At 51.8% G+C, this 18,121-nt stretch overlaps 1 protein-coding gene across 1 annotated transcript in view; it reads right to left on the bottom strand.

The window, feature by feature from the left end:
- The window catches only part of PLCG2 (phospholipase C gamma 2), a 139,637-nt gene extending 122,249 nt beyond the window's left edge, over window positions 1–17,388 (bottom strand). Inside the window, exons 1-2 of the mRNA XM_028095500.2 lie at window positions 17,299–17,388; window positions 12,171–12,405 (exon numbers count right to left, since the gene is read on the bottom strand). Coding sequence (XP_027951301.1) covers window positions 12,171–12,363 — 193 coding nt within the window. The 5' untranslated portion in view covers window positions 12,364–12,405; window positions 17,299–17,388. The remainder of the gene's footprint in view (window positions 1–12,170; window positions 12,406–17,298) is intronic.
- Window positions 17,389–18,121: the final 733 nt, after the last annotated feature.

Raw genomic sequence — 18,121 nt, 5'->3', positions numbered from 1 at the left:
CTGACACACACATGAGACGAGCAATTAGAATAACTGGAACCATATCCTAGCTGTCAACCTCAGAAACGACTAGATTTCCCTCAACATCCAATTTCTCATCAAGAAGAATAGGAAAATACCAACTTCTTGGGGTTGCTGTGTGGGTTAAATGAGGGCCCGTTGGTGGCCTCAGCCCACAGGATGGGCTCCTAAGTTTTCCTACCCCCATCCCAAGGGGTCACGTTGATGCCGGGGTGAGATCCACGGCCTTTAGTCACCAGAGGAATCAAGCTACTGGTTCCACAGCCTCGGAAAGAAAGAATGCCCAACCAGGGCAAGGAAACACGATGTTCGGGGGACCCTTTACTGCCTATGAATTTCACATCTGTAAAAGTTCACAGACACCCGGATGCTAGCAAGGGTGGTGGATGAGCACGCAAATCAGCGTGGCCTTCCTGCGGACCACGGACCACGGTGCCCAGAGCCCGTGACACAGCCTTCCCTTGCTCCCACCAATTCTTCTCAACATTTATCCTGTGAAATGACCAGGGACGTGCCTAAGGGTTAGCACTAAAAATATTCCCAGGATCAAGGTCTGACATAGCGAAATAATAAACTTCATGATATCCAGAAATAGAAAACTGACTAAACAAATACAAATAAAAAGATAAGGTGGAAAGGTTATAGCCATTTAAAACAAAACGGAAGTCGTGTACTTGGAAAGATTTCCACCACAGGAAACCAAAATAACCATCATCATGAGGACAGGTGTCCTATCAGGAGACACTCACTGAGTGAAACCAAAGGGCAGTTAAAATAAAGCCACTGGTAACAATGTGGATACCTCACAACTAACAGATTATATGCTAATTAAAGATTAAATTTTTTTGAAATGTAAAAAATACGCATGGGAATAATTATCAAAGCAGCATCCTGGTTTTCCTAGGGAAGAAGGAGTATATGTGAGGACTTAGCTATATGTGTATAATCTTTTTTTTTTTTTTTTAAGATTTTATTTATTTGAGAGAGAGAGCACAAGCAGGGAGAGAAGCAGGCTCCCCGCTGAGCAAGGAGCCTGACATGGGACTCGATCCCAGGACCCCGGGATCATGACCTGAGCCAAAGGCAGACGCTTAACCGACTGAGACATCCAGGCGCCCTAAAATTTATTAACAACAATGACCCAAAGGAAACATGATTTGTCCAAGTTGGACAGAAGGGTATACTCATGTCCTATGGCTGCTGTAACAGATCACCACAAACTCAGTGACTTAGGACAACACACATTTATGATCTTACACTTGTGCAGGTCAGAAGTCAGGTATGGGTCTCACTGGGCTAAAATCAAGGTGTTGGGAGGGCTCTGTGGGGGAATCCTTTCCCGTGCCTCTTCTGGCTTCTGGAGGTGGGCTGCGGCTGGTTCATGGACCCCTTCCACCTTCAAAGCCACTAATTTAACCTCCATGACCTCTGGTCTGTCATCACATCCCCTCTTCCAACTCTGACCCTCCTCTGTCTTTCACTTACAAGGACCATTGTGATTCCATCAGGACCACCCAGGTAATCCAGAATAATCTCCCCATCTCAAGATTCTTAATCACATCTGTAGAGAGCCTTTTGCCCTACAGGATAACGTAGTCACAGATTCTAGAGATTACGGTGGGGATGTCTTGGGGCGGGGAAGGGGGCTTTATTCTGCTTACCACAGAGTACACAGAAATCACGACTCTTCCTGGGGGCTCTGGGATAGTTGTGAGGCATTATCTCAAAGTGTGCAACCTAATTTGCTCAGCTAATGTCCGTGAGAATCCCCTAAGGGAGGCACTACTATGACCCCACTTTATAGATGGGTACAACCAGAAGCTAACTAACTTGTCCATGGTCACCAACATTTTAAGTGGCAGCACCCAGATCTGAACCCAGGCAGCCAGGACTTAAGAGAACAGCTTATAGTAAGAAATGGTCACAATAGAGCACAAAATGGAAAAGGCATGACACCAGAATGTTGTAAAGGGACAGCTTTTTATAAAAATGTATCTATGTCTTCCAAAAAAAAAAAAAAACCCGGAAGGGTGTAGACCAAGTGTTCACACACTTGCCTCTGGGTCAGGGGAAAGGGGCTGTTACCCTCACCCAGTTGTAGTTAAAGACATTCCTGCGCATGAAGACATGTTACTTCTTCGAGGAGAACAAAACCGGAGTTATTTTAATCAGGGCAAGCACAAGGAAGTCAGAGGAGATCAGCTCAGAGTGGTCTCCAGCAGGAAACTGGCATAACGTTCATGCTTGGCCACCCCAGCTTGGGCCCTTCTCAGCTCTCCAGGGACTCGGGTCCTCCTCCAGCCAGGCCCCAGGCCAACCAGCAGAGGCCGGCAGCAGGCCAGGAGCGGCCTGGATTGTCCGGGCATGACGGGCAGGGCACACCTGCCAATGACACCCTGCAGAACCTCAGTTCTGAGGCTGGCATCCCACCCCCGGCCAGGTGCCCCGCAGGGTCTCCACTCCCGGTCTCTATCATGCTGTGCAGACCCTAACTTTGCCAGTCTCCACGTTCTTCTTCCTCTCCTTCACGCACTCACCCTTGGCTGCCAGCACAACTCGGGGCAGGTGAAAGCTTCCTCCAGCTGTGCTGGGAGAGTGGGAAGGGCCCCTCTGCTCTAAAATGGCATGGTCTCTGATTCTGTTTCCAAAACATCACCACTGACCTGTGGACACTCCTCCTCCCCAAGTGCGGGCCTCCCCGGCCTCCAAGGAGAAAGGCCAGGGCCAGAGCTGCTGGCCTACCCAAGGCTGGAATCCAGGGGACCTTAACCCAAAAGGCCCCTTGCGTGCCCAAAACAGCAGGAGGTGGTGGCAACTGTGTATGGGCCCCACATGGCCCCAAGAACGTTTCCAGAACACACCAATGCAGGCCCTGACCAGCCATCAGGGCAGCATGAGCGTGAGACCCCCTCCCCCTTCAGGTCCACACCAGGCATGTTACACACATTTACAAATATCATCTTCCCAAGGATCATGCCAGAAAGCTCTGCCATCATCCCATCTCTCGCATGCAAAAACAGAGGCACAAAGAGGCATGAATCGCTCAGGGTCATGCAGCCAGTACGCACAGGGCCAAGACCGGAACTGCTGTGTGTGTGTGTGGCTAAAAAGGAAGTTGCCATAGGGATGCCTTATCTTAACCCCAGATCCTACTGTGTCTGGGGAGAAAAAGGCGGGCGGAGGCCAAAAGGGGCATCTAGGTCCTTTCCCGGATCCGTCCACTGGACACGTACCCGTGAGGCCCCCGCTGTGGGCCAGGCACAGGCAGAGCGCTGGGGATTCCTCGCTGGTCTGGTCAGCAGGACAGACAGGTCCCTGACACCTGGAGCTCACAGTCTGGGGAGGAAGGACCACCGAGCGCCTGGCTCCAAGTCAGGCCCTGCCAGAGGGCAGGAAACGCCGACACCAGGATTTCTGGCTTCATCTTCAAACTGCACGGCACTTAGGTCTCTTCCAAGACAACCCAAGACATGTCACTCTGCTACCCTGATGTGTGAAAAATGCATGCTCATTTCTAAGATCCACTGGATGGTGGGCAGTGGGGACGAGTTTCTAAAAGGATTTACCGAGAGATCGCTTTTAACAGCCCCCTCCCTAGACATCCATAAGAGATGTGGGAGCACCAAAGTGGACCAACTACAACTCACTTGATGTGCACAGGATCCTTCAAAGGGGGAGGCTTGGTCGCCTGGAGGAGAGAATTCACGGGATGTACTTCCAAGAGACAGGAAAGAAGCATGAGCCGTAAGAACAAGAACAAACCTTACAGAGGGCTTTCCAGGTGCTCAGTGATCGACCCACAGGCACGCATCTGAGCCTCCTGGAAGGCAGGCACTACCAGCCTTCCCATTTTACAGATGAGCAAACAGAGGCACAGAGAGTTAAGTCTCATGCCCAAGGTCACACAGCTAAAAAGCTAGAGAGTCAGGATTCAAACCTACGTGGGCTGGTGCCACAGTACACGCATTTAACCAGTCCTCGTGGCCCGGGTCAAGACCAGCATAGCTAGGAAGTAAGAGGACCCTTGAAATAAAGCAAGGGCTCCTAAATTCCTTTACAACAAACTCCAACTTGCCCATCATATCTGCAGCCAGATGGACACCTCTGGTCATGCTCAGCCCGCTGCCCCTTAGGCCCCTTTTAAAGGGGCGTGTCTTGGTTTGCTAGGGCCGCCATAACAAAATACCACAGACTGGGTAGCTTCAACAGCAGCAGTTTACGGTCTCTCACAGCCCTGGAGGCTGGAAGCCCAAGATCAGGTGTTGTGGCAGGGTTGGTTCCTGCTGAGGGTTCAGAGGGACAATCTGTTCCGTGCCTCTCCCCCACCTTCTGGCACTGGTGGTATGCCTCAGCTTGTAGATGCACCACTCCCAGCCCTGCATCCCTCATCACTGAGCCTTCTCTCCCTGTGTGTCTCTTTTCCTTTTAAGGACACGGTCATATTGGACTAAGGGCCCACCCGACAGAACATGACCTTAACGAATACCTCTGCAAGGATCCTACTGCCAAATAAGGTCACATGCTGAGGTACCATGGGCTAGGGCTCTGATGTATGAATCTGGGGGGAAGTCACAATTCAACCCATCACAGGGACCCCCCCCCCCATAAGCCCTGAAGCTGCCAGACTATACTCTCCAACAGGAGAGGTCACCTACCCTGCCCACACCCAAGAGAGGACAATGGCCACAAAACAGCCAATCCCTGTGCACTGGCTCAAAAAGACCCAGCCAATCACAGGCCTCCCTCAGGAGTCCATCCCTGGGGGGGAGGGGACACCTCAGGCTTCCCGGAAGGGGCTGCACAGGGAGTCAAGCTGGAGAAAGGCTTTGCTGGGGTATCCAGCCATGGCTGCCAGGACATGTAAGGGAGACCAGTCCATGGAGAAAAGCCACCGCCAGGGGCTCTTGTCACAGACAGGATGGTGAGTCCTCAGTGCCACCACCTCCCCTTCCCACAAAGGCCACTTACAGGGTAAGGCTGTTCGTTTTCTTGGATTCCTACAAGAACCCACCCCCCAACCAAGCCCCTACGACCATTCTGTCCTCCAGCTATCCATGGGGTTCCTACAGCCACCTCTGCCCCCTCCAAAATTAAGGGCCATGGAAGAGCCTGCAAGATGCCCACCAAACCCATTTCCCATTCTTAATGGCACACAGGTTGGCCATATTTCCCAGCATCCTTTGCAGCCAGTCACATGCCAAGTTCTGGTCTGTGGAAGTTGGGCACCTTCCACCTTGCAGGCCTGGCCCATAAAACCCTCTAAGGCATCTTCTACTCTCCCTCTTCCCCTGCATGCTGGCTGGACACAGAGGATCCTGAGGTGGCCTCAGAAGTCTTAGGGGATCATGGTGCTGCCAGGCTGCAGAGCCCCACCCCTCAATCCCACCCACTGTTTCATGACTTGGGTGAGAAACTTGTACTATATGAAGAAATCATTTCTCACTGCACTTTGTCCCTGACTAACATAGAGGCTTTGCTGCCATGCCCTTGGCCTGGAATGCTCTCCCCACAGAGCTTCCCCTGGCTCCCTCCTTCTCACCCACTAAGTCTCAGCTCAAATGTCACCTCCACAGAGAGGCTTCTCTGAGACCTGCCCTACAAACAGTGTTCTTCACTGGTCACTCTGTCACAGTGCCCTGTTTCTTTCCTTCCTAGCATCCATCACACTCCAAAATGATTGAATGATCAGTTTGGCTTTTTCTTTCCCACGAAACTATAGGCACTATAGGCTGCTTTACGGATCTCCACTGTCCCGTTCACCACTTCATCCCCAATGCCCAGTGTAACACCCGACACACACTCAGTCCTCTTCGAGCATCTGCTAAACCAACAAAGGAACACAGTCTAAGAACATCAAATGATCATGATCCAGGACAGAAAACCCTTGAACAGCCACAGACACCAATTCCTCAACCATCCAGTATACAAGCAGGTCTGAACCAATAATAAGAATAAAAAGGTTGGGGCGCCTGGGTGGTTCAGTCATTTAAGTGTCCAACTCTTGATGTCAGCTCAGGTCATGATCTCAGGGTTGTGAGATCGAGCCCTGCATCAGGCTCTGCCCCACCCCGCACATGCGCTCTCTAATAAATAAATCTTTAAAAATAAATAAATAAAAAGGTCAATTCTATTTTTTATACCAGCAGTCTCTATCATGGAGAATATATACCCCAGAAGGGAACCAGGAAGGAAAATCACTATGTAAGTGGAAGTTCTAATGTTGATCTCATCCTTTCTACAATACCATTTGCCTTTATGTTCAATGAGGACAATGACAATAATCATGACAAAGATGACAAGAGCAGCTAATACTTGAGCACCTGCCTCTAGTGTGCCCAGCAACGTAGCAAGCATTTCCCACGTATTCATTTCATGCTCCCAAAAGTCTCGTGCAATTGGCTCTTTCATTAGTCCTTTTACAGATGTGGAAATGGAGACACAAAGAGATGACAAGTGGCCCAAGATCACACCCCAACTAAGTGGCAGGGCTGGGATCAGACCCCAGGCACCTGGGCTCTGGACTCTGTGCTATCATGTACCATAAGTGCACATCTAAATCAACAAATAAATGGGTTTATAGATACTGAGGACATTGGCTCAATCTTATCTCTGATGGGATGTTTGAAGGAATGTGGATTTCTTCTTAGCTGGAGGATGCCAGTGGAAAAACAGTCACTTCTACGTTGTTTTGAAAACATTCTGATAATAACTTTCAAAAATATTCATTTTTTCTAATGGCTATGAAGCCCCAGGATGGATTTCAGAATTAGCGGAGAAACAGAACCACCACCCTTTCACCGGCCCTGGCTGTCAGCAACTGTCCACACTGTGCAGCCTCCTGGCACGCCTGTCTCCCTGCTCACCAGGGCACGTCGAGAGTCCCCCCTCCCGGCATCTCCAGCACCCCGCAGAGCGTGTCCTGTGCATACAGAAGGAATGGATGCATTTCCCTCCCATTGTCAACAATGCAGTCTGAGCGGAGCTGCTGTTCCTGGGTCCCCAGCGGGGTGCTTCTCCATCACTCACAGAACTGAAACAGCTAAGAGCACCAGGAGGTGGGACTCTGAAGGCAGACAGAACGGGTACAAATTGTTGTTGTGCCTGGTCGTGGCTGTGTGGCCTTCGGCGCATCTCTTAAGACTCCCCACGACTCCGTGTCCTCTTCAATAGTGCAGGGAGGATGCCTGCTTCCCAGGTTCACTGTGAGCAGCTGACGAGCTGGTGTGTGCAATGTGCTTCCACACCGAGCGGTACAGAAAGAGCACTCATTAGAGGCAGCTCCCGTCACTGTCAGGGGGACAAGCCAAGAACCCCACACCAGAGCAACAGAACAGCTCCTATTTTTGAGAATTCCTCAATTCACGGGCAGCCACAACTTGGCAAAAATAAGCAGATGGAGAAAACATGCGTAAGCGCAAGTGAAAACTTTGGGATACAAGCCTACTCAGTCGAAATGGCCACAGTCCATACCCTCAAAGGCAGCTCATTGCTGCACCAACCCTGTTCGGACTCTACAAACCGGTGGCGTCACGTCAGCTCCCGAGACACATTCCAGGCCTCCCAAATGCAGAAGATGTAGGAGGACCCTAAAGGTTTAACCCAACAAGGGCCCCAAGTGGGCTCCTTTCTGCTGGAGACTCACCTGGTGCCCCTGGAAGGAAAGAAAAACCACACACACAGCATTTCCCGGCTGTCCCGTGAGCTTCTGCTGGTTTCTGCCGAGGACTCTTGGAACACACCCGCCAGGGGGTATCCCAAGCACCATGTTAAGTCCAACTACTCTGGAACTAGCAGGCAGTACGCACTCAGTCACCCGTCACCACCAAGGCACCAGATGTGGGAGTGAAGATTCTGGAACCTTCCGGACCAAGGGACACACCAGTTGAGTACCACCAAATGACCTGAGTCCAGGCCACAAAGGGTAAAATCACCCAGCTGAACCCTGCCTAAATCTCTGACCTACAAACTTACTCACTCATATCCAATGGCACCTGCTGATCCCACTTCAAGACAGCCAGCCTGCAGGCCACCTGGTAGCCTCTCCTTCAACTTGCTACCCAAGAAGCTCCTCCTCAAGGAGGCCTCCCCCTATTCCCTACCATCCCCCTCACAGCCAGATGGGTAAGAACCATCTTTCCCCACATGGTACCAAGCCCAGACCCTCACCGTGGTATTGATCACACTACCGTGCAACGGCTGGTTGCTGGGTCTGTTCCCCACCAGGGGCAGGGGCTCCACCCTTCCTCCTCTTGCTCAGCAGTCCAGCACCCAATAGGACAGCAAATATGGACTGAACACATGACAGGGCTCCATCATGACAGGGTCCAAAGAGAGACCCTATTAAACCCATTGACATTTTATGGCTCTAAGCAAAGCCACACGTGATTTGAAACCAGCATTTCTCAACCTCAGCACCACTGACACTTTGTACTAGATTATTATTTGTGGTACGGGCTGTTCTGGGCATCATAAGATGTTTAACAGCATCCCGGGCCTTGATCCACTAGATGCCGGGAGCACACCCCATCCCCAGTGATGACAACAAAAAACATCTCCAGGCCTTGCTGCATGCTCCCAGTGGGCTGGGGGAGGATTGCCCTGGTGGAGAACCACTCCCTGCTTTAGACAGCAGGACCCATGCGTGTCTACTGTCACCCAAGCCTGCATGGGCAGCCAGCGTGTGTGAGATACCTGTCCACAAGTCACACACCATTTGCCGAGTACTCCAAAACCACCTGTCCGTGCTCCCTCACGAAAGCTGGCAGGCGTCCCAGTAACCTGCATGGTCCTACTAACTTACAGCCCTGAAGGAACACCATGTCCTGGGGTCCCCTTCAGGACATCACCCTTACAACAGCCAGCTGGAAATGCATCCCTGAGAGTCCCCATCAAGGACCTGAAGGCTTGCTCTCTGAGGGGTCAGGGAGCACCATCACTAAGCTCTTTACCCCAGAACTGGCTTTTTCTGTCTCTTCACCAGGAACACATCCATCTCACACAGGACTGCCAGAGCGTGTTCCAAAATGCAAATGTGATCATGTCATCCCTCTTCTGAAAACCCTTCCTTGGATCCCTGCGGCCCTCCAGAAAAAGTCCAAACACCTGAGCAAGACTTTGCCACCCTGGACAAGCTGGACACCACTCGTTAGCAACAACAGTGGCAAAAATACAGCAAGGGTTCCCAACGGTGAGTGTCTATCCCATGCCATGCACCATGTTGAACCCCTCTGACATATTAACGCATTTATTCACTCCCAATCATAACCCTGTGGGGCGGACACCAGTATTATTCCCTTTCTAGAGATGAGAGAATTAAATCTCAGAAAGCAGATGTAACTTGCCCATGGCCACACAACAAAGCTCCGCAAATAGTGCTCCAAGTCAAACCCCATGCTGCTTGTACCTAACGCAATAAGGTCGGCTCCATGAGGATTTGAAGTTGATTACTGCCGTGTGTTCAGGACCTAGGACAGTGCCTGGCAGCGTGGATGCTCAACTACGGAAGGAAGGAGGGATGGCAGGATGGAAGTCTCAAGAGCACCATATGCCCAACCTAGCTAATTACCAGGACCACTGGGGAGCTGATTAAAATACTGAGTCCCAAACTACCTAGTGAACGATAGTCACCTTCAAACTCTCCAGGGAGAGGGCAGAATTGCATTTAGTTAACCGAAGGGGGAGAACTACAGAACATGGATTTCAGGAGACAAAATCCCATCTCATGCCCCTTAGAATGAGCTTCAGGAGAAGGTTCCAGGAGCTCGTGTTTTTAAAAGTCCCCCAGGTATTTCTGATTGTCAGTCAGGCTTGGGACCCACTGCCCACTCTCAGTATGGCACCCCTGCCTTTACCATTCGTGCCCCTTCCACAACCAGCAGGCCCCCGACCCCACCCCAGCTCCAACAGGTATCTGGGCCACTCGGGAGGTCAAGTGTAGCCAAATGCAAGGAAAATTGGGAGGAAAGTTGGCTGCTCACTCACATGGGCATTTTCAAAGCAGGGCTTCTGACTCTGTACCACCTGAGACCTGCTTGGCTCCAAAGCCAGAAGAAACCTTTTGGAAATCTATTTAATCTGACTCATGATAAGAAATCAAATGAAAAACTATGCCAGGCTAGCAGAGTCCACCTGTGAATGGCCAAGTTTGGAATCCCACTGCAGCATGGATTCAAGTTTGGGAACAGGTACCTCACGGGCTTTTGTGGGGGTGCTGCCAAAATACCTTTGACTCAGAAATAACACTTATAGGAAGCTGTCCTTCAGGTATGCCCACGTTAGAAGAATAAAAGCATGCAAGGATAACCCACACACACTGCTGGTGGGAATGTAAAATGCTGTAACCACCTTGAAAATAGTCTGGCAGTTCCTAAAATAATTAAACAGAGTTACCATATGACCCAGCAATTATACTCCCAGGCATATGCCCAAGAGAAATGAAAACATACACCCACACAAAGACCTGTACGTGAATGCTCACAGCAGCACGATTCACAGTTGACAAAAAGTAGAAACAAACCAAATGTCCATCAATGAGCAAATAAACAAACTGTGGAAAATCCACACAATGGAATATTATTCAACCGCACAAAGGAATGATGTACCGACATGCACTACAGCATGGATGGACCTCAGCAACATCACACTAAGTGAGTGAAGCCAGACACAAGAGGCCTCATGTTACAGAATTCCATTCATAGGAAATGTCCAGAACAGGGCAATCTATAGAGACATTAAGTAGACTCATGGCTGCTTACGGCAGGGGAGGAGGGTGAGGACTATCAGGGACAGGGTTTCCTTCTGAGGTGATGAAAAGTTCTAAAATTGATGTAGGTGGTGGTTGGTTGCACAGACCTGTGAATACACTAAAAACCACCAAATTGTTCGTTTTCAGTGGGGGTATGGTACGTGCATTCTATCGCAATAGAGCTGTTATTAAAAAAAAAAAAAAAAAAAAGGAGGGGCTACAAGTTTAACTGCAGTAGCTAATAGCAAAAGACCGGAAATAACCCCAATGTCCAGCTCCGGGGCTCATACCCCTAAGCAGAGCCAGATGCTATGTGGCCGTTAAAGAATCAGGCGGACCCAGGTGCGGATCAGAACCCTCCTCCAAATAATCATTAGAAAAACAAATCAAGGGGCGCCTGGGTGGCTCAGATGGTTAAGCGTCTGCCTTCGGCTCAGGTCATGATCCCAGGGTCCTGGGATCGAGTCCCGCATCGGGCTCCCTGCTCCTTGGGGAGCCTGCTTCTCCCTCTGTCTCTCTCTCTCTTTCTCTGTCTCTCATGAATAAATAAATAAAATCTTAAAAAAAAAAAATCAAGGTGCAGAAATTTTAGGAGGGACCCATTCGTGCAAAAAACACGACTTGCCCCTGACACAGGCACAGAATACTCTGAAAGCCAGAAGAACTTGGTAATGAGCTCGCCCCAGGGCACAAGGTGGGGCTGGGGAGGAGATACATGTATTAATGAATTGTTTGATTTTTTTTTCCCCAGGGTATATTTTAATTTTTCAATTATGCTGACTTTTTAAAAAAGGAGTCCATTTAAAAAAATGCAAATTAAAGCAAGTCTGCAACTGAAAATTGCTTAAGCCTCCTTACTCCGTTTGTTAAAAACAGTCTTAGAAACTTTAGGAACTGAGCCAATTGCCCAATCTAAGGTGGGTGGGGAAAGAAGACACCACCCCCAGGACCAGAGCTTCATTTAAATGTTACAGAATCCTCAGTGATGTGCTCTGGCCACACGGAGCAAAAGTAAAGGCCTCTGGTTCTGTGGTTCATGGTAAAACAAAACAGGCATTTGGCTAGCAAGCCTGGAGTTTCTGCAGCTCTATCATTTAGCCATTAGGAGGGCAGAGAGCTTGACCAGCAGCAGAAACTAAAGGATCCCCAATGCTGTCAGGCAGGGCGCACACCCCTGCCAGCCCAGGTGAGCCACCTCAATGTCACTTCCAAGTTGGCCCACGCAGGCCTCTGCTGCTTCACCAGGGCGTTTCTGGCCGAACTTCCCCCACCTACTCTAAACCCCACTGGAGACGCAGACAGAATGGCCACACTTGCATTTCCAGAAGAAGAAGAGAAGGTATCAGGCCAATAAGCGAAGGCGGGAAAGGGAGAGATGCACGGGCCAGGGCTCCAGGGTACTCACAGAAGCCCTCAATCTTGTCGGCTGTCTTGCTCCAGGCCACCTGGCGCGTCTCCATGATCACCTGGACGGTCCTCCGCTCCGGGGTGGATTTGCGGAAGCTGAACACCGTCATCACTGTGCCCAGCTCCAGCGCTCTCTTGATCTGACTCTTCTCGTATTCAGGAAGGGTGTCCACATTGACTGGGGCGGTCATTGTTGGCAGAATGGGGGGTGGCAGGAGCGAGGGAAGAGGGCGCTGGAAGGGCAGAATAAAGGCGTGAATTGGTTTTTGTTAACTGGGTGGGGGAGGGGATTCGTTAACAGCCAAAATCCTGTCTCATGCCCACCAGGATGAGTTTTAGGAGGGGGTTCTGGTGGCAGGGAATCGTGGACCACTCAGACCGCCCATGCAGGACACAGAGGTTTAAATAGAAGTGGACGTGGGGGAAAAGGCCCCTCACCGCAGGGACCGAACTGTTACCCTGGCTTTGAATAACCAAATCACCCCAGCCTAGCGGTGACCCCTACCCTCCCCACACACTTCCATGCTTAGAATATTTGAATAGCCAAAGCAGCCCAGACTGGCCCCACTCCCCACCCCCAGCAACCTTTTCTATTCTGCCTAGATTTTCCTCAGCATCCCCTTACTTCCTAAGTTGGGAACAGAAAAAAATAATAATATTAAGCCACTTCAGAATGTGTCTGTGGAGACCTCTGCATGGAAACGAAGCCAAAAGGACAGAAAAGGTCAGGGCCCAGCAGCCCCAGGGTCGAGGCCTGGTGTGTGGCCCTGGGTAGGCTGCATGACCTCCGCAAGCCTCAGCTGCATCCTTTCTCTAACGGCGCTGTTGGCATGGTGAGGGGCTTCCAGCGTTCTGCTCAGCACGCAGTAGGCGTTCTGGAACACCACTCATACCCACACACAGTCAGAGAGACGCCAGGCCCCAAATCCGCAGTCACCCTTGCCTGGCCATACTCACACCCACATCCAATCCATAAGCAAATGCAACCCATCTTCCCGGCTCGCTGGCTCCTCCCAGGATCTCACAGCTGGATTGTTCTCATCGCCCACCTGGTCTCCTGCTTCTGCCCCAGCCCCCTACAGCCCAGTAGTGACCAGGAGCTAGAGGACACTTCTGGAACAAGATGAAAATCCCGTCAACCCCTCTGACCAGCCTGCTGCAATCATGGCCTGAGCCCTGGCTCTGCAGAGGGGAGTCCAATGGAAGACGTTCTAGACCCCCATGCCCAAGCCTTATTTCCACACTCGTAAAGGCGGATCCCTCCTCCCAAGAATCTCCAGGGTTCTTGGAAGGATTAAACCAGATAGTGTATCTTGGGGCCCTTAAAACTGATGCAAAGTCAGTGCCCCCCAGATTTAGCTCCTGCTACTACTGCCATCAGTCGTTCCGTGAACCTCCTCCCCGCTCCCCAAATGCCACAGCATTAGGAGCCCACAGCTGTTACTCTGTAGAGAGGCAAGTGTTCAGCCAAGGTCATGCAGGCCCTCACTCTGGGTCCGCTTCTGACAGCCTCCTGCCACGCTGCTCAAAATCAGGTCCTCGGTTCCCTCATCTGTAAAATGGGGATAATACTAGTCTCAAGAGGCGCTGGAAGGACTGAAAGCTACAATGTACAGCCCCCAGCCCTTGGCAGGGCCTCAGATAATAGTCATCAGCCATTTGTCAACTCTGTGCCAGCAACTGAGCTGGGAAATGGTATGCAAATCAGGGGGAGTGGGGAGAGGCCCAGGCCTTGCCCTTTGCCCCCTCCTCCCTCCAGCTCCTGCCCATCACCAAAGGCACCTCCACAGGCATCTGGAGGTAAAACCATGAATTACACCTGCTCTCTGCCCACTTGGAATCAGACCTGTCAGCTCAACCCCTACTTAGATCAGAGAAAGCTTCTGGGAAGAGAGGGTATCTGAATCCAAAAGGTGAAGCAGGAGGGAACAGTGTTCTAACCAGAAGAGCTGGCTTAAGCCAAAGCCCAGCAAGCTGCAGGACTACTAGGTTGTGCCACAGACTCCGGGATGAGCCTCCTGCCTCATCACCCTGTAATCCAGGTCAAGCCGTTGAACAAGGTGCCTGTGGCCAGTCTCATCCTGGTGAACTAGCTGTTTGTTGGCTTTCCCCAGGGGCCAGCACGTGCTATACCCGGTTTATGTCATTTATCTCAATGAGAACTACCAGAGGTGAAAAACCAAGTCCTGAGAGGGAAATTCCATGATCAAGGTCATGCAGAAACGTGGCAGCACCGGGATCAGAGCCTTGGTCTGAATCCCACGCCCCCAGTCTGTCAGCACCTGCCTTCTGGAACTCAGAATTCTGCACCAGAATCTGGCCAGAAAGTAACTAGTTTGGCCCTCCCAACCCTCTCAAGAGAGACTGAAGGCCTTGTCCAAGGTCACACAGCTGGGAAGTGGCAGAAGCATGATTTGCACCTGGTCCCAGCTCTGCAGCTCTTCGCTGTGCTGACCACCCCCCAGCCATGTGCCCCTGGAGTTCCCTCCCAGGTCTCTAGGCCAACGGGCAGCAGGGCATAAATAGGGGACACACATCCTGTCACAACACCTCCACCCTCTATTAAACCTGCCTGCCCAGAGGCACTGGGGTCATTTCTTTCCGACTCTCGCCCTGGGATGGCCTTGGACGTAACCTTCCCCAGATTCTGGTTACTTCCAGCTCAGAAGCCTGGTGCATTGGCCCAACTATAAACATCAAGTCTGTCCCATTGCCTCTCGCCAAGAACTGGAAAGAGGTCTTCATGGCCACGAGATCCTTGGAGTCAACCAACAAAATCCAGCCAGCTCCCGACTCAGGTTTCCAGAGTTTGATGCTTCAGCAGCTAAGGCAAGGAAGTCTCCAAGGTTGGTTCCCCAAGGGAAGGCACTAGCTATCAGAGGCAATTTCCATTTTGCTTCTGCTGAAAGAGAAAGAAAGCAAAGGAAAGGAAAGGAAAGGAAAGAGAGAAAAGAACAAATGAAAGAAAGGGCCTCGAAATCCCTTTTTTTAGTCCTGTTTCTCATCCTCCCTGGGTACCTTTGCAAAATGACTTATGGTGTCTGAAATTTAATAAGAGGTTTTGCCATTTCTACTTTTCATGTCCTTTTCAAAATAAACTTCTGGGCTACAAGGACCCAGAACCCGGAAGCAGGGATGGTTTCTCCTCTTCAGTGTTCTCTGTACACGTTAGGCCCATAGAGGAGTTCATATCAAGTCCCACAGCACAATCCTCTGTTAAACTCTGCACAGTCACATCCCTGAGAGGTTAGCTGCCCCTCCAACAACTCAGAGGAAGGTGGTTACGGCTGCGTCTCGCACCCACCCGGCGGCAATGGAGTTTTATTGGAGGAAGAGGTGGTGTCATCCACGGCAGGGAGGAATGTGAATGAGTCCGTTTTTTTTTTTTTTTTTAGGGGGCAACCTATGATCATCTGTCAAACCATGAAACATGCATATGCTTTGATCAGCAATCACCAAGGTGAGGAAGAAACACAAAGATGTCCCCAGAAGCATTATTTGTAACAGAACAGAACACAACTGGGAGGGAGGTCCCTTAAAGAAATCACAGGACACGCACACTGAAGAATGCTCCGCAGCTGTAGAGCAGCACAAAAATTTATAAGCAATGGAATCCAGAAAGATTCACGAAATAGATGAAAAAAGAGTGGCAAACCAGTATGCATCAAAGAATTAGGTTTTTTAAAAGGCTGCCTGCGTATAAATCTAGGGAAAGTGGTTACTTTCAGAAGAGGGGAGGGGAGAGATCAGGTCTTGACTTTTTATTAATTTAAGTGGTAACATATGGATGAGCTTTTCTTTGTGTTTTCACTGTTTTCTAAATTAAGAAAGGTTCTGAAATTTTCTTATCAGCAGTTTCTCACTAACGCCACCCAGCAAAAGGGCTATTCATGGGGTCCCCGCTTTGCCTTTTCTAGAGAAGTATTACACTCTCAAGGTGGGGGGGCATGTAGGAGGGGACAATAGAGGTGGGGGCGGGGGCCTGGGTTGGGGGAGGCGGCAGCAGCAGCAGCTCTAGGCGCTTTCTGCATCCATGAAGCCTGAACTGGTATGCAAAATGCACACACACCTTTGCAGCAGGCTAACGGCATGGGCCTGGCATGGGCCCCCAAATCGGCCCCTCTCTGCAGAACTGTAGCTAAGGATGATGGCCAAGCCCCACGTATGGCCCTTAGCCAGAGAGGGTCAAGAACTAGCCAGGGCACCCTTTCCATAGATAGGCTCCAATTCTCAACAAGCCTGGAATGTAGGTTTGAGTAGCCCCAGGATCCAGGGTAAGGAACGGAGGCTCAGGGAGGTTCTTCAACGTGCCCAGGGTCACACAGCTGGAATTGAAATTCAAATTAAGTTGATTAACAAGGCCACCTGTTGCCTTGTGCCACGTCACCCCCTCAACCCACCAGACTCTTTCAGTCTGGCTTAAGATCAGGGTGCTAGAAGAGCCCCTCCCCGTCCTCCACCAGAAACCAGGCGCCAACCCTTGTCTAAAGGAGACAGTTTTCCCTCAAATTCTTCCACTATGGGGGGGGAGGAAGGGGAATGTCCTTGTTGGGATTCCAAACCATAACCAGGAAAACGCACAGACCAACACGTATAATTATGCCTACAACTGTGGGGTGGGAGCGGGAATCCTGCCTCCCCCAAAACCCTCCCCGTCTCTTCTGGGTGAGGGCTGCCCCTTCCGTGGTATCGCTCCGCCACCCACCACCCGCAACCACCTGTGTAATACGGGGAAGCGCCGGGGGCCTGCCTGGCCGCCCGCGGTCAGCGAGCCCTGAGCACAGAAGCGGCCGGGAAACACCGCCAGACCCCACGCGGGACCCCGCGGCCACGGGAGCCTTGAACGCCAACGCCAGCGCGACCCTCCCGGGTTCCCATTCAAAGGCCGGGCCGTCCGCGGTCACGGATCGCCGCGGTGGCGCCGTTCCCGGTGAGGAAGTGGCCGGCGGCCAGGCCCCGACCCCCGCCTCCACCGCCCGGCCCCGGACACAGCGGGCGGGGGCCCCCGACGGCGCGCCCCGCTCCTGCCCGTGCCCGCTGCGCCCCGGCGCCGTCCCCCGTCTCCGGGCGCGGGTCCTCCCCACCCCGGGCGCCTGCGCGCATTCCCGCCCCGCCGGGCCACTCACCTGGCCGTGCCCCCGCCGCGGGTCCCGGCTCCGGGCACTCCCTGCGGCGCGCGCCCTCCAACGCGGGCGCTGCTACTTCTGCTTCGGCCGCGGCCGCGCGCCACGTGACTCGTGGGGGCCGCCCCCCGCGCCCCGGCCCGCCCCCCGCGGCCCCGAGGCCGCCCCGCCCCGCCCGCCGCGCGGCGCACCCCGGCACCTCGTCCCCCGAGGCCACTGGCGAGGGAGAGCGAGAACTTGCGGGCGCCGGCCTAGCATTGGTGGAGGCCTACTCCATCCAGGTGCTTTTACGTACGGTGAACAAACTCATCATCACCTGGAGATGGCCGTTCACCCGCCGGAATTTCAAATCGTCAGCGAGGCTGCGCGGGTGTCAGACCACCTCTCACTACCTTGGGCAAACCACTTCAGTGCGCCCAGCCTCAGTGTCCCCGTCCGTCAGGCGGGATCAAACAGCGCTGGCCCCGAAAGTTTGTTGTAAGGAAGACAGAATTGGGAACTGATCTCCCGGTTTCCCAGTAAGATGTTTTTTAATGGCTCCCTTGGTGAACTTCTAAGCACATGGAGGAGATAGTCAAATGCCTACTTATGATAGTTAACGGCTCTTTTCCATTCTTGTGTTTCACGAAACCATGTTACTTAAACTTTTCGCGTGCACCTTTGGCACAAGTGCCCTCGTGGTGATTCAAGCCAGCGTGAGGGTCACCTACAGAGCCCTCAGAGCACATCAGTGCTAACTCCGAAATTGAGTTACAGCATTTTTTGATCACGTGAATGTTGCTCCGACTGAAAATGTTCTATGTGAAGTCACAGGACGCATTCACCA

This window comes from Eumetopias jubatus, unplaced genomic scaffold (genome assembly GCF_037043125.1).
Source record: "Eumetopias jubatus isolate StellerSeaLion01/CBP00866 unplaced genomic scaffold, mEumJub1_p1.0 scaffold_10, whole genome shotgun sequence".
NCBI lineage: Eukaryota > Metazoa > Chordata > Mammalia > Carnivora > Otariidae > Eumetopias > Eumetopias jubatus.
This window is presented reverse-complemented; position numbering and strand designations above follow the sequence as displayed.